We start from the raw sequence: 16,068 nt of genomic DNA, 5'->3' as shown, positions 1-16,068 counted from the left end.
GATATTCCCTTTCTTGCCTCCTTGCCTGGCAGTGGAGGGGCCCAGAAGTGATCGTGGTCCCCTGGGAGGCATTATCACCCTCTTTTTTTTTTGAGATGGAGTTTCACATTTGTTGCCCAGGCTGGAGTGCAATGGTGCAATTTTGGCTTGCTGCAACCTCTGCCTCCCAGGTACAAACGATTCTCCCACCTCAACCTCCCAAGTGGTTGAGATTACAGGCATGTGCCACCATGCCCGGCTAATTTTGTATTTTTAGTAGAGACGGGGGTTCACCATGTTGGCCAGGCTGGTTTCGAACTTCTGACCTCAGGTGATCCACCCACCTCAGCCTCCCAAAGTGCTGGTATTACAGGCGTGAGCCACTATGCCTGGCTGTCACCTTCTTTTAGGACTCTTGGCTGTCCTATTCCTGAAACTCCTCAAGAGACTGAGGCAGAAAGTCAGAGGGATACACGTCCAGACTGACAGGCAGAGATAGAGAGAGGTGAAGATACAGCAAGTCCCACCCAGAGAGGTAGCCACGCAGTCAGACACTAAGAGTGGGAGTGTGAGAAAGAGGGACAGAGAGAGAAGGGGTAGACAGAGGAGGCAGAGAAAAAGGAAGAAGAAAAGACAAAGAGAGAAAGACGCACAGAAAAAGAGCTGACGGGTGGAGAGGAGAGACAGAGATAGCAAAGGACAGTGTCAGGAGAGGGGAAAGGACAGAGATGGCGGGCACGCAGGAGGCTCAGGGCCAGACACACTCATAGGCGGAAGCAGAAAGGCTCACGAGAACTACACAAGAACAGACGGCCTCAGGATCCAGAGACACTCTCCTGGGAGATGTGGGGGAGCCAAAGTGCTGGGGGGTCGAGCCCCACTGGGGGTGGCCTCACCAGGGCAATGCTGCTGCCTCCTGTTCCCAAAGCTGAACCAACCGCTGCCGGCGTCTGGCCCCCAGCCACCCTCTAGTAAGCCAACCCTTGGCCACTGGAGCCAGCAGGTCACCCAAGGTGAATGAAAAGTCACCAATAAGGGACAGTGAAAGTGTGACTGGGGGTGTGGGTGTCACAAGCCGTGTGTGTCAGGGTGGGTCTGCAAGGGTGGCCACACCCCAGATTGCACCTGGGGTGGGATTTAGGAGCGCTCAATCCTCTACACAGACCTCTGGGAGTTAGTGCAGGCGGGCATGCGTACATGAGTGAGTTTGTGAGTGTGTGTACATGTGTGTGTGTCCAGTTCCATTAAGAGCCTCACGATGCTAATGAGGCCAAGGTGGCAGGCTGTTCCTCAAATAGCCCAATCGGAAGCGATGAGTGAGCAGAGACAGCCACAACAAAGGTTTCGTGCCTCTCTTCTGAACAGACGGTGTGTCCAGGTGCCACAGGGCACTCGACTACAGTCAACACCAGAGTGCCATTCATTCCCGCTGGGGATGACCCCCACCACCTGGCCAGCTGACCCCACACTCTCCCCTGTCCCAAGCCCAAACTCCAAACTCATGGGAGAACCCACATGATAGACACATGGTCCCTCCTTTGCTGCAGGCGCAGCTCCCTCTGAGAAGGGCAGCTGGAGGGATGGTGGGGTCCAACCCTGGATTTCCCCCAGGCTAGCTTCCATCCCGCCTGCTTCTGTGGCCCCATTTAGTTCCCTCCTTGCTCCTGGGGTCCCGTGACCCACACCCTCATCACACACAGGAGAGAAGTAATCTCTCCTCCCCAGCCCTTCTCTCTCAAGTATCACAGGACATTTAAAAAAAATTGTCCCAGTTTTGTGGTGGATAATGAGGTCAGGAGGCCCACGGGGGAACTGCTTGTTGGTGACAACTGACAATCTTCATTTCACCTTGAAACTCCTTCCTGGTCCAGGTAAGCATGTTCTAAGCCCGGTTTTATGGGGGTGCTGTTCTACTGGGGGACAGGGAGAGTGGGGAAGGAATTAACCAAATGGCAGCTGAAGTCACAGGCCCAGCCAGGCCCACCTGGAACACTCACAGGGCCTGGGGCAAGGGGATAAATGGCGACCCACAGACATATGTCTAAATGTTTAAAAGTTATAAATCAAACCAGCAAACTGTGAAATATGTTCTAACCTCTCACCCTGACAAATACACCTTCACTAACAACCTGGAGGACCAGATGCAAATTTGGATTTGTCTGCCTCCTGAGCTTTACGAATCAGAACGGCTCTGTGCAGAGGACACAGCTCCACTCGCACCCTGGCCACCCGCTCCCTGCTGCCAGGTCCCGTCTGCACCACAAAGGACTCTCGTGCATGTATAAGGACACCCAGCCTCCTGTCCTAGCTCCATCCACAGCCCCTGCAAATAGAGTCCCTTCACTGTCCCTAGGGGTGCACACACTATTGGCATAACCTGTCCTGAGGCGGACAGACCCAGGGAAGAGGATGGCATGGGCTGGGAGCCAGATGGTGACCATCTGGGCAGGGACCTCCAGAGTCACAGGTATGGAGAATGTGGTCTTGGAGGGGACTCACAGTCTTATCCCCTCGGCCCTGCTGATGCCTCATCCCACAGGGAGAGGACTGGCAGCAGGAGGGCCAGAGTGGAGCCTTTGAAAGCCCCCAGCTTAGGGCATGGGCACTCCCTCCCTTGCCCAGGTTTAAGGGTGCTACTGAACTCAGCCTTCCCTGGCAGCCTAGAGATCAGGCCAGGGCCTGAAGCCCTTCTTCCATTGGAGGACAGCTTGGACAATCCCCAAACAGGACTTTCAGTCACTTGTATTGTTTTTCTTCCTGGAAAAATTTAGTGCAGATTGATCCCAACTTGCGGATTTCTGGAGGTGGGGAGGGCAGAGTTGTGATGACAAGAGGCATTTTTTTCAGGTTGGGTCTCCAAGCCAGAGCTTGTTCCACTGAGGCACAGGCCCAAGTGAGCTCCTGCTGGTACTGGTCCCTTCCTTGGGGGGGGGCGAGGGGGGACTGTCTCCCCCCTACAGAGACACAAGCCAACACAAACAAGGTGACTAAAAGAGGAGGAGGTGAGGGGCCTTGGGCAGCCCAGATAGGTCCAGAGATCCAGGAGCCAGCAGGGGGAAGGGGCTGGTTGGGGGGCATGCAGTAAATGGCACTCTTTCTAGCCAAGCTTAGCTTAAAAAAAAACAAAAAAAAAACAAAAAAAAACCCCTTCCACTCCCCCCTCCCCTGCTTGCCCTCACCCCTGCAGATCGGCTTTGCTGTCTGACACATGAGGGGACACTTGTACTTTCTGAGCGCTCGCCAGGCGCCAGGCACTGTGCTAAGCGCTCTACATGTGTACCCTCATTTAATCCTTGCAGTCACCCTATGAGGTGGGTTCTACTATTATGCCCATTTTACAGGTGAGGAAGTGAACTCAAAGAGGTTAAGAAACTCGTTCAAGGTCACGCAGTAGGTAGAGGTGTTAGAACTCAGCTCTAACTGACCCCAAAGCCCCTACTCTTTCCACTAGAGCACATGGCCTCCCAGAAGCAAGAAGCTGGCACGGACCCAGAAGGGATGAAGGTCAGATATGAGAACGACCTTCTGCCTCTGATGGTTTGTGTGGTGGAATAAGGCAATGGAATGGGGAATGTAGACAGACAAGGAAGCCCCCCTCCCCCCATTGTCACCCGTGTCTGTCCAAAGGCTTATGATGATCTCAGGAAGGTCCCCAGGGTCCTAGCTGGACCCAGACGGCAATGTCCTGACTTCCCTTTGTTCTACAACCCAGGGTCCTCTGCTCTACCTCAACCCAGCACCAAGACCCAAAGGCTGCCTCTCCTTAGAGGCTCAGAGCTCTGAGCATCACATTCAAGCTGTCAGCCCAGGTCCTCCTCTTCCAGGAAGCCTTCCTTGAGGTCCTGGGAGGCAGGACCCCTTTCCTACAGCTCAAATCTCAACACTGAGGGTGCAAATGCTCCCCTGTCTACAATAAGGCAACATCTGCGATCATCTTCCCCAGCTAGGTCTGTGACACAGACACAGAAAAGATCTACTGAGTTCCCAGACTTTCTGGGTTCCCTAGGCCATGGGGTAATCCCCCGCTCACTCCCCTGTACCCAGATGTAAATAAATGATGCAGATGCCTTGGGGCTCATTAGAAAACCCAGGCCCCAGCTCAGCAATGCGGCGGCTCTTACCTCATTAGCCCACAGAACAGAAGCCGTTTGGGTCAAGCCATCACCCTCTATGGTGGGGAAGAGGCTGCCCTTGGATGAGGCATGGCGCACTCTCAGTCACCGAGGTTCCTTACTCCGGAGCCCGGTCGTCACCATCCCCAACCTAGACACCCAGAAAGCTGGGTGTCTAATGCCCGGCTCTTTCTTATCCATCCTTTGGAGCCCGCCTGGTATCAGGGATAACGAGCCAGGACCCTCTAACTGCCCCAGAGTTCAGTCCCGCCCAGCAGATGCCCAACGTCGGCGCGCAGAGCCGAGATAGGGATATCCTCACTGTCCCTTGGGGTCCCCCAATTTTGAGGCGAGAGGACCGGACAGGTGGAAGGGGCTGCCCCGTTCTCCCGCGCTGCCCTCGAGGTCCTCGGTGTGGACCAGCCCGCGTCGCCGTCTTACCTGCGGGGCAGAGACGGAGCCCGCCGCGGCCACCTGCTCTCGCCTGGCTGGGAACGCTGCGTGTCGGGCTGGCCGGGAGGGGCGGGGCCCGGCGGGGCAGGGGCGGGGCTGGGAGGGGGAGCCGGGCCGGCCCCTCCTCGAGGCCCCGCCGGTGGGGTGCGCGGTCTCATTCAGGTGAGACGCCCCGGGGAAGCATCTGGGCCACAGGGAGGACCCGGAGCTCGAGTTCTGAAGGCTGGGAAGTTAGGACTTCAGGGGGGTGCGGGGGATGGGTGGAAATCCCCGGCTTCAGACAGCCTTGCCCAGATGCCCTGGAGCCGGTGACTTCATATAAAGACCCCTCAGACGAAGAAGAAAGCTCAGAAACCTCTCCTGGCCTGAGTCCCCTTCCATCTGAGCTCTTCGGGCCTGGCAGGGTGGGTGTGAGACGGGACACGCCTCTAAAGGTAGGGTGCCCTCTCCAGGGCTCAGCTGTGCAGGGGCTTAGGCCGCTGAGGGGGCCATTAGGCACCCAGATCATCTTTATCCTCAGCCCATCTCTCTCCCTGCCACACAGCCCCTCCTCCGCCCCCAGCGCCAGCCCAGGTCCCCCAGCTGTCACTGTTTAGCCCTGGAATGACAGGCGTCCTGACTCCGTGAGTCTAGCCACATTCAAGGCCGTTGAGCTTAGCACCCCTGGGCCCCTGCCCCCTCCCTCTGCCCCCTGTCGCTAATTTTATTGACCTGTAAAAGGCACGTTGCTGGCAGGCAGTATACTAACTGAAGGCAAAGTGGGGAGCGGAGGAGCAACTCTCCCCGGGGGGGAGGCAGCTGGAGATGGGACAGGAGGGAGGAGGAAGGAGACTCCTGCATCCAGGGCCAAGGACACTTGGAGAGGAGGAGGAAGGGGGCCTTGGGAAAGAGGGGTACACTGTCTATGGGAGATGGTAGCCAAAAAGACTGGAGCTGGAATTTCAGCCCTCCCTCAGACAAGAGGCCTACAGAAAAAAGAAAATGCTAGGAGAAGAGAGGGTGCATTTCTCATCCACCTGGGGACAGAACCAAGGATGTAGCAGGAGGGAAGGAGGGTAGACGGCAGGAAGGACTGCCATCCTGCTCTCCAATCTCTGCCCTGTCCCCCTCCCTTCCTCTTGAAGGTGCCTCCTGCCTGCTGGGCCTTTTACTACAGAAATAGCCCTTTCCCTGATGAAGCAACCTAGATCTTGCCTTTCTTTTTCTTTCTTGTTAAAATGAGAACAGAAAATTGAGGCCTTTGTAATTTTCTCCACCCCTATGCCTACCTGAGCCCACCCCTCAAATCCTGGATCTCAGCCTCTCCCCAGCCTAGGGGAGATGACCTGAGGGTTAAGTGACGGTAGAGAGGGGAACATTGGGGTTGGAAGCTATTATGGGGTAGGGGGAGCAGGAAGCCCTCACACTCTTGATGGGCCTCAAGTTTAGACTGTTGATACTCTTTATGAATAAGGCTTAGGAGAGCTATTAAAAAGGAGTGTTTAAAACTTTTTTTTTTTTTTGAGACGGAGTCTTACTCTGTCAGCCAGGTTGGAGTGCAGTGGCATGATCTCGGCTCACTGCAAACTCCGTCTCCCAGGTTCAAGCAAGTCTCCTGCCTGAGCCTCCTGAGTAGCTGGGATTACAGGGGCCCACCACTACGCGAGGCTAATTTTTGTAATTTTTAGTAGAGATGGGCTTTCACTGTAATGGCCAGGCTGGTCTCAAACTCCTGACCTCAGGTGATCTGCCTGCCTCAGTCTCCCAAAGTGCTGGAATCATGGGCCACCGTGCCTGGCCTAAAACTTTTAACACTAGGTCAGGCACAGTGGCTCATGCCTGTGATCCCAGCACTTTGGGAGGATCACCTGAGCCCAGGAGTTGGAGACCAGCCTAAGCAACATAGTGAGACCTTGTCTGTATACTGCCTCTCTAACCCCCCAAAATTAGGTGTGGTACATCTGTAGTCCAAGGTACCAGGGAGGTTGAAGTGGGGGGATTTCTTGAGCCTGGGAGGCCGAGGCTGAAGTGAGCCATGATTGCACTATGGCACTCCAGCAGGAACAGAGCGAGTCCCCGTCTCAAAAACAAAATAAGAACAAAAACAAAAAAACACAAGGCCGGGCCCAGTGGCTCATGCATGTAATCCCAGCACTTTAAGAGGCCAAGGTGGGTGGATCACCTGAGCTCAGGAGTTTGAGACCAGCCTGTTGGGCAATGTGGTGAAACCCTGTCTCTACCAAAAATACAAAAATTAGCCAGGCATGGTGGTGGGCACCTGTAGTCCCAGCTACTTGAGAGGCTGAGGCAGGAGGATCACTTGAGCCCCAAAGGCAGAGGTTGCAGTGAGCTGAGATCTCGCCACTGCACTCCAGCCTGGGCGACAGAGTGAGACTGTCTCAAAAAAACCAAACACTTTTAACACTAAAAATTACCACAAAGCAGGTCATTTTATGGGGAAGAGCCAGAGGTATGGATTGCACTGGGGCACCAGGAAACTTTTGTTGTTCTTTGAAAATTCCACTGGAAGAAACAGGACATTTTGAAGGTGATGGCTATGTTCATTATCTTGATTGTGGAGGATATGCATGTTAAAACGTATCCAGGCCAGGCATGGTAACTCATGCTTGTAATCTCAGCACTTTGGGAGGCTGAGCCAGGGAGATCGCGTGAGGTCAGGAGTTTGAGACCAACCTGGCCAACATGGTAAAACCCCATCTCTACTAAAAATACAAAAAATTAGCTGGGCATGGTGGTGGGCACCTGTAATCTCAGTTACTTGGGAGGCTGAGGCAGGAGAATCACTTGAACTCAGGAGGTGGAGGTTGCAGGGAGCCAAGATCGTGCGACTGTACTCCAGGCTGGGCAACAATAGTGAAACTCAGGCTCAAAAAAAAAAAAAAAAAAAGTACCCAATTGCACACTATACACGCAGTTTATTTTCTACCAATTGTATTTCAACAAAATTAAAATACCATGCATTTTCTATCCCATTTTTTCATTTACTTTTTTGAGGAGCCTCAAAAAATAGAAGTGGCCTTGGTAAGGAAGGAATGTCGTGATTCTGAGTACAGTATGGCAAATTATTTTGCCTCAGTTTCCCTAACTCCATCCAGTGCATATGAAAGTGTCTATGTGCGTGCAGGGTAGGTCTGGGCTGAGCTCTGGCCCTCCAGTTGTTTCCCCGTTGCGGGAGCCTAAGCCAGGGTGCCCAGGACTCCTCTGTGGCTGGTGGGCCTGATGCCCACAGCTGGCGATTCAGGAAGGAGGGGCCTGGACCAGGCTGTGTCCCGGGAAAGATGACGGCTGCTGCGGACTCTCCCGCCCCCTACAGCCCGAACCGGGTACTGCAGCAACGAGGTGCTCAGTCCAGGGAGAGGTCCGAAAGGTTCTGGGCACAATGCTGCAGGAAGTCAAAGTCAGGCACGGAGAAGGGCACGCGGGACCACTTTTTGGCCTGGATCCGCCCTTGAGGGGTCTCCAGCAGCATGCTGCGGACTTTCAGCGCTGGCAGCTTCACTGACTTGTAGATCATCTGCAGTCCCCAGATCTGGAGGTGACAGAGAGTGTAGGGTCTGGGTCTCTGGCCTCAGACTGGGCTTCTCTCAAGTTGGAATTCCCTGAATACAGGGCCTTTTCCTCCCACCTGATATGTCACAGACTATGGGCTCCCTTAGGCAGGGGCTGTACCTCCCTCTTCAGACTGGAGGCCATGGGGTGGGACTGTCTCCTGTGTCCTAGTGAGGGCTCCCTGAGGGCCTCTGAAGACTGGGGCTGAGGACTCTGGGGCCTGGGACATGGCCCAAGCTCTTACCTCCCCACAGTTCCTGCAGCTGATGACACCCCCAGGTTTCCAGTCCTTGAAGACTTTGTTGATGACCACAGGATCCCTGGAGACGTTATAGTAGATCCTGGAGAGGAAGGGGAGTGGCTACAGCCCTCATTGACCCTCCTCAGCCCCAGATCTCATGCCCTCCTGCCGGCCAAGCCTCTGCCTGGACCTTGGGCCTTCCTGCTGGTCAAGAGGCACAGACTTCCCAGGCCAGGAAATCCAGTCTTCAGTGAGTTCTACCTGTGTGGCCTCCATCGCATGTTCTCTTGTGCCCAGGTTCAAGCCTCAGCATTGGTTACCTGGTCTCACAGTCTCCTAGTGGGTCTCTCTGCCTCCATTCTTACTCCCAATCCCAAGCCATCCTTCCACCAACTGCTAGAGTGATCTAAAAATATAAATCTGCCCTGACACTCTGTTCCTTAAAATCTATCCAAGATTCCTAAGAGGAACCTCCTGGATAAAGGCTACACTTACACACCTGACCTTTAAGATCTTCCATGGGCTAGTCTGTCTCTTTCTAAATCTCATTATTCACAGTCCCTTCCATTCAGGTCAACTGGCATTTTTTTTTTTTTTTTTTTTTTTTTTAAGGGCAGAGTCTCACTCTATTGCCCAGGCTGGAGTGCAGTAGTGCAATCTTGGCTTGCCTCCTGGGTTCAAGCAATTCTTGTGCCTCAGCTACCCAAGTAGCTGGGATTACAAGCATGGGCCATCAGGCCCAACTAATTTTTGTATTTTTTTTTTTAGTAGAGAAGGGGTTTCACCATGTTGGCCAGACTGGTCTTGAACTCCTAATCTCAAGTGATCCACCCACCTCGGCCTCCCAAAGTGTTGGAATTACAGGCGTGAGCCACCGTGCCCGGCCCTTCGTGGTTACCTTCTCATTCGCTCAAATTCAAACCAGACCCATTGAGACCTAGCTGAAATGCGACTTCCTCAATTGAGAAAACCTGTGTGAAGATCCTTGGCACAGTGGCCTGGAACACAGAGGGTGACATAATGAATGGATGGAGGATGGGGGAAGGTTACTGTCTAGGAGACAGAGGATGGGGGATGGCTCAGGGATGGCCAAGCTCTCTTGATATCCTCGGAGTAGGTAGGACCAGAGGGTCAGTGTGTGGTCTTTTGACACTTAGTATCCTGAATTCCAGTTCTTGCTCAACCAGATAGTGGCTGTGGGAACTTGGGCAAGTCACGTAGCCTCTCTGAGCCTCTATTTCCTTGCCTGTAAAATGGAGACAGGGATAAAACCTGTCTAACCAGATTATTGTGAAAATGCAGAATAAGTACTTGCTATAATGCTCTTTAGCTTTCCAAAGCTTCAAAGCACTGTCTGGATGGGAAGGATTCCCAGTCCCCCATCCCACGCCCCCATCCCGATAGCCCCTTCCACAGGTCTCACGAGAAGTTGGGGTTCACGTTGACATGATGGGTGCCCTCCACCTTCCGTAGGTCACTGCCATGGCCCACAGCCACCATGCAGTTGATGCAGAGTAGCTGCACGTGCTCCACTGGGAACTGCCGCCGCTGGCTCTCCCGCTGGGCTGCCTGGGCCGCCCGCTTGGTCAGGGCTGCCTGCTGCAGATCCCGGATCTGGGGTGGAAGGGGACACCAGGCATGACTGGGGCCTAAGAGAACGTTCCTTGGGGGACAAAGGGTTCCCAAAGACCTAAGATAATTTGTACCAGGAAGAGACTTTCCTTAACCCTCCCTGGAGCTTAAAAGAAGCTCTATTGCTGGGTGCAGTGACTCATGCCTGTAATCCCAGCATTTTGGGAGGCCAAGGAGGGTGGATCACAAGGTCAGGAGTTCGAGACCAGCCTGGGCAACATGGCGAAACCCCATCTCTACCAAAAAGACAAAAATTAGCCGGGCATGGTGGCGCACACCTGTAATCCCAGCTACTCAGGAGGCTGAAGCAGGAGAATTGCTTGAGCCCAGGAGGCGGAGATTGTGCCACTGCACTCCAGCCTGGGTGACAGAGTGAGACTCCGTCTCGGGGAAAAAAAAGCAGCTGTGGAGAACAACAGTGTGGGTAGTGGGAGGCAACAGTGGGAGGGATAAGCTTTCCTGCTCAATCTTGAAGGATTTTAGGTAAAGCTGCTTCTGTGAATCTGTCATGGGGCATCATTAACAATTATGCTGGGACAACAGGGAGCACCCTGGACAAGGCAGGATGGTGGTGGCCCTGCCTCAGGGGAACCAATGATATAAGTCCTAGTTCTGGGCTTATCTTCTGCACGTGGACTTATCTTGTCCCCTCTGCCTGGTTCCAGGAGGGCTGTAATGCAGCTCTTCCAGATACATAAAGTATCTCATGGCAAGGATAAATAAAGAGCCTTGGACAAGGCCTGCTCCTAAGGCCTTCTGGAGTCCAGGTACTGCCTTCCCTGGCAGCCCCACCCCTGGCCTCTATCCAACCTTCCCTAGGTGGGCAAAGTTAGCCCTGAGATATAGAGGGGACAGGGGGACATATGTGTGCAGTCAGAAACCTGCCAGGGAGGGGCTGTCTCCTCCCCATCCCTCCCACAGGGCATGCAGGCCGCCTGCAGACCTTGGCCTGGTACTCGGCCTGGTCCATCTTCTGCACAGCAGCCACTGCCTGCTCCATCAGCGTCTCCAGCGCCTCGTTGATCAGCTCCCGCTTCAGCTCCCGGCTACCCTCAGTTGCTACAAACGAGTACACACTCTGATCGGCCCGGGCACGGCCCCTGGCCTGGGAAGGGAGACAAGGGGTGTCCTGAGTGGGGCTGGGGCCCCACACAGGATCCTATAAGGGTGCCCGAGTGGAAGGAAATGTGTGAGTACCTGGACCATGGAGATTTCATTGGTCAGGAGCCCATAGCGCACCACCACGTTGCACTGTGGGATGTCCAGCCCCTCCTCTGCCACGCTCGTGGCCACCAGAAGGTTCAGGGTTCCATCTCGGAACTTCCGGATTACTTCTTGCTGGTCCCTCTGCAAGGGAAGGGCAGGGAGGAAAAAGAGGCTGGTACATGAGGTGGCTCAGGCTGACTCCACTTGCCAGGGTAGCCTCTCCTGATTCAGCCCTCACTCCTAATCTTGGTCCATCTCCCTGGAGTACTTGAATCCCATCTTTATCCCCAGGTACCCCCAGGATCTTGCCCATCTTCCCAGATAACTGTCCAACCCCTATCTTCCCTAGGGACTCCTAAGGCTCCCTGCCCCTCTAGTCTAGGAAAAACTCCCAAGCCATAGCCTTCTCCTGCAAGGGACCCCAGACCTGATCCTCTGCCCTGAGGAACTACATCACCCACCTCTTTCCCTACAGACCTACAGACCCCTATGCCCACCCTTCTGCACCCAGGGACCCCCAGACTGGGAGAGGCTTCAGCACTGGGGATGTCAGTGTCCGCCCCTCTCCCCTAGCTCCTTGCGCCTCTGCCTGGGGACAGTCAACCTTCTCTTTCCACCAGTTCTCCCTGCCTCCAGCCCTCTGTGCTGAACACCCTGTTCCCCACACTTCTCTCCTATGGAATCCCCCCCGCAGCGCCAGCATCTTTCCCCGAAGCCCACACCTGGGTCATGTGGGTGCTCTGGCTGCTGTTCCCAGCCCCAATCAGTAGCTGGGCCCGAATGTCCACGGTCTGCAGGCCCGGCTGCTGCTGAAGCCAGAGCAGGAGGGAGTGTGCGCTCTGGCGGGTGCGGGTGAAGATGATACCCCGGGGGCTGTCAGAGCTCCTGAACTGCCTTTGCAGGATCTTTTCCAGCATCTCCAGTTTTGGATTCTCTGGGCCATGAGTTGCCAGGTGGGCCAGCACATTCTTATGGCCTGTTGAAAACCCCAAAAAGTTAGCCGGGTGTAGTGGCACATGTCTGTAGTCCGAGACACTTGGGAGGCTGAGGGCAGAAGGATTGCTTGAGCCCAGGAGGTCAAGGCTGAAGAGAGCTATGATTGCATCACTGCACTCCAGACTGTGTACTGTGTAACAGAGTGAGACTCTGTCTGAAAAAAAAAAAAGAAGAAGAAGAAAGAGAGAAAGAGAGAGAGAGAGAAAGAGAGAAAAGAAAGAAAGGAAAAAGAAAGAAGAAAGAAAGAAAGAGAAAGAAATAAAAGCCCCAGACAGAGGCAGAGGATTCAGATCTTGGAGTGGGGAGGGCACTGGCGGAGGAGGTTCTCACAGGACTAGGACTGCAGGAATGCAGAAGGTGGGGGTGGTGGAAGGATGGAGCTCCTGCTCAACTCCCCCACAGCAGCACCAAGAATACATTTAAGGATGCCCTGGCCGGGTGCATTGGCTCACGCCTGTAATCCCAGCCCTTCGGGAGGGTGAGGTGAGCGGATCACCTAGGTCAGGAGTTCGAGACCAGCCTGACCAATATGGGGAAACCCTGTCTCTACTAAAAATTAGCTGGGCATGGTGATGCACACCTGTAATCCCAGCTACTCCGGTGGCTAGGGCAGGAGAATCGCTTGAACCCAGGAAGGGGAGGTTGTAGTGAGCTGGGATAGTGCCATTGCACTCCAGCCTGGGCAACAGAGCAAGACTCCTTCTCAAACAAACAAAAAGGATGCCTCCTACCGAGCCCACTCTCAAGGCCAGCCTCACACCAGGGTCACACAGTACAGAACCTCAGACTAGAACCCTCTTCTTCCCAGTGACCAGGATGACCCTTGAGCTTTTCACTCTGACCTCTGCTACCCAGATCTCTTGAGCCCCAGCCTGTGCTGAGATTTGCAACCTTAAATTTCACCTCTGACTTTCAGCCTCACTCTCCCAGTCTAAAGGAACCACTCCTAACTAATGTTTTTTAAAAATCTGGGCCAGGCGCAGTGGCTCACACCGTAATCCCAGCACTTTGGGAGGCAGAGGCAGGAGGATCACTTGAGCCCAGGAGTTAGACCAGCCTGGGCAACAAAGTGAGACTCTGCCTCTACAAAAAAAAAATTTTTAATTAGCTGGGAGTGGTGGTGCCCACCTATAGTCCTAACTACTTGGGAGGCTGAAGGGTGAGAATTACTTGAGCCCATTAAGTCGAGGTTGCAGTGAGCTGTGATTGCACAACTGTCCTCTAGCCTGGGCAATAGAGCAAGACCCCGACTGTTTAAAAAAAAAAGTCAACAATGTGAATTAATTTTAACAACTATGCAAAAACCTTCACAAACGAGGAAACAAATCAGTCCTACCCATGGCCTTGGATTTTGGTTAGAAAAATAGGGTCTCCACCAGTATCCTCGCGGGCACCTTCCCACCTGACCTTGTCCCCTGTGCCCTGGCCTCTGACCTCGCATCCAGGTCCCATCACCCCCGGGCCGGAATCCCCCTCCCGCCCCTCACCATCGAACAGGGCCAGCAGCCGGCGCTCGGCACACAGGATCTGGGTTTTAGTGACGTGCTCCCTGTGATAGAAATCCTGCAGCGCAGCCAGGGCATCCACGGCGCGGACGGTGTCATGGATGAGCAGCGCGTCATTGTAGCGCCTCAGGTGAAGTGCGTACACCCGCTGCTCCTGGAGCCCGGCCAAAGCCGCTGCGGGCAGAGGGCATAGAGTCTGAGCGGCCCACAGCCCCGCCCCTGTCCCGCCCAATAGGGCCCTCCCACTCAGACTCCGCCCCTGGAGTGGCTAGGCCTCCGCCCAGGCAGGCCCCGCCCCTGACTCCCCCAGCATCCTCGCCTCCGCCTGAGGGGCTGCCCTTCTCACCAGCCTCGCTCAGCTTCACCACCTGCTGCTCATACATCTGCGTCCCAAAGTTCCGACTCAACTCAGGCATCTCCAGGTGGTCGTGGACTTGGTCCATGAGCTTCTTCAGCAAGTCCCCAAACGGATCCTGGGCAAGAAGAGAGTTGGAGGGGATTCCCATACACACTGGAGGATGGGCACCCAGTGGGGGTGCTGACCCCGGCGTGTAGCACGCTGCGACTGCCTCAGCCATCTGTCTAAGCTGAGGGATGAGCTCCAGAGGGAGGCCGGCTGGAGTGTGAAGGAGTCCTGCCCTGTCTCACCCACGATGTGCTCTTACCCTTTGGCCTGGGCACGGTGATGCCTAGTGTAAGGTACACGGATGTGCTTTGGTCAAGGAATAGGCTGAGGCGGACATCCAGGCCAGAGTGACTCAGCGAGTTTAGGGGGCAGGCACATACTCCACTTGCTATGTAACCTGTTTGTGTAAGTTCATACTGGACTCTACTGTCAGTAGAAGGTATAACTGCCCTGCTGACGCTGTGCATGGGGCTCGGTTCAGCTCGGCACGGCAGGGCACACTGGCATGCCCAGAGAGAGAATAATGCTACTAACTCCTGTAAGGGAGAGCCGGTCGCCTTGAAGGTGGGCAGTGGGGAGCCGGGAACCGGCTTTTGCCCAGAGGGAAAGAGTTAAGCTGCTGACCCTGACAGAGCTGGCCTTGCAGGCCAGGGAGTGCAGCTGCAGGCGTGGGGGCAGCAGGAGCCCCAGAGCCAGAGCACACAGCCCAGATAAAGGTGGACAGTGTGAGAGAGCTGCTGCTGAGAGAGCTGCTGAATAAAACTACATTTCACCTGCCTATGGCCCCCCAAGTGTTCTTTCAGCTATCTGCTCCCTCCCTCCCTCCCTCCAGACCACAGCGTGGGCTCAAACCTGACCCCAAATGTAACATTTGGTGTAGTTATGGACCTGACACCTAGTCCTTGTCCAGTCCAGTCATAGCAGACACCAGACTGTGTCCATACTGGAGAGGGCTCAGTAGAGCCTCAGCACAAAGTATCCCTGCTCTCTGGTTTCTAGAGCACTCCCCAGCATGTCAGTGCTGTGACAGACACCGGTGGTGCCTTCTGAGTCAATCCAAAGAGCAGGCTGTGGGCATGGGCTGTATCTGCCCCATTTCACAGAAAGGAGAAATTGAGGCTCAGATACATAGCAAGTGACCTGAAGTCACAGAGCCTGTGAGGGCGGAGTCAGGGCCCAAGCCTAGGTGTCCTAACTTGACACCAGCTCCCGCTCTCACCGTGTCCCTGCCCCTACATACCTGGCTGCGCCTGTGGCAGAGGTTGTACTGTTTGCAAGGCTGTTGGCTGTGCTCCTGCAGCCGGGGGCGATAGTTCTGGGGTGACATGATGCACCACGTGTCCAAGTTGGCACAGAGCTGGGGGCAACAGAGAGGACTTTACTGGAAAGGGAGGGTCTGTGGGGACAATGGGCAAACCTTTGGGGCAGGATGGATCCCAGCTGAGGACAGGACAGTGTGGGCCATTGCGGGTGTGGGCATTCGTCTACTCAAATATTGCTCGCCCTCTCTCTGCCAGTCTTGTTCTAGGCACTGGGGATACAAAGGAACTCAGATTGGAGTTGGAGAGACAGATAATAAACCAGTAAATAATAATAGAACCGGCCAGGTGCGGTGGCTCACGCCTATAATCCCAGCACTTTGGGAGGCCGAGGCTGGCGGATCACCTGAGGTCAGGAGTTTGAGACCAGCCTGGCCAACATGGTGAAACCTCATCTCTACTAAAAGTACAAAAATTAGCCAAGCATGCTGGCACACATCTGTAGTCCCAGCTACTCAGGAGGCTGAGACAGAAGAATCACTTGAACCCAGGAGGTGGAGGTTGCAGTGAGCCAAGATTGTGCCACTGCACTCCAACCTGGCTGACAAAGTGAGACTCGGTCTCAAGAAAAAAAAAAAAAAAAAAGAGGCTGGGCATGGTGGCTCACACCTGTAATCCCAGCACTTTGGGAGGCCGAGGTGGGAGAATCATGAGGTCAGGAGTTTGAGAC

At 54.6% G+C, this 16,068-nt stretch overlaps 1 protein-coding gene across 3 annotated transcripts in view; it reads right to left on the bottom strand.

Annotated features, from left to right (window-relative positions):
• Positions 1–7,504: 7,504 nt before the first annotated feature.
• Positions 7,505–16,068, bottom strand: part of DHX58 (DEXH (Asp-Glu-X-His) box polypeptide 58) — an 11,319-nt gene continuing 2,755 nt past the window's right edge. For 2 of the 3 annotated variants that reach the window (XM_011998823.1, XM_011998824.1), the window contains 9 exons: positions 15,320–15,436; positions 14,020–14,146; positions 13,656–13,847; positions 11,895–12,148; positions 11,164–11,313; positions 10,910–11,071; positions 9,758–9,948; positions 8,338–8,434; positions 7,505–8,073 (listed from right to left, as the gene is read on the bottom strand). In XM_011998823.1, coding sequence (XP_011854213.1) covers positions 7,888–8,073; positions 8,338–8,434; positions 9,758–9,948; positions 10,910–11,071; positions 11,164–11,313; positions 11,895–12,148; positions 13,656–13,847; positions 14,020–14,146; positions 15,320–15,436 — 1,476 coding nt within the window. In that variant the 3' untranslated portion in view covers positions 7,505–7,887. Of the gene's footprint in view, positions 8,074–8,337; positions 8,435–9,345; positions 9,949–10,909; positions 11,072–11,163; positions 11,314–11,894; positions 12,149–13,655; positions 13,848–14,019; positions 14,147–15,319; positions 15,437–16,068 lie in introns of those variants that run through there. The other variant, XM_011998826.1, reaches the window with a different exon arrangement.

This window comes from Mandrillus leucophaeus, unplaced genomic scaffold, assembly GCF_000951045.1.
Source record: "Mandrillus leucophaeus isolate KB7577 unplaced genomic scaffold, Mleu.le_1.0 Scaffold58, whole genome shotgun sequence".
NCBI classification, from domain to species: domain Eukaryota; kingdom Metazoa; phylum Chordata; class Mammalia; order Primates; family Cercopithecidae; genus Mandrillus; species Mandrillus leucophaeus.
This window is presented reverse-complemented; position numbering and strand designations above follow the sequence as displayed.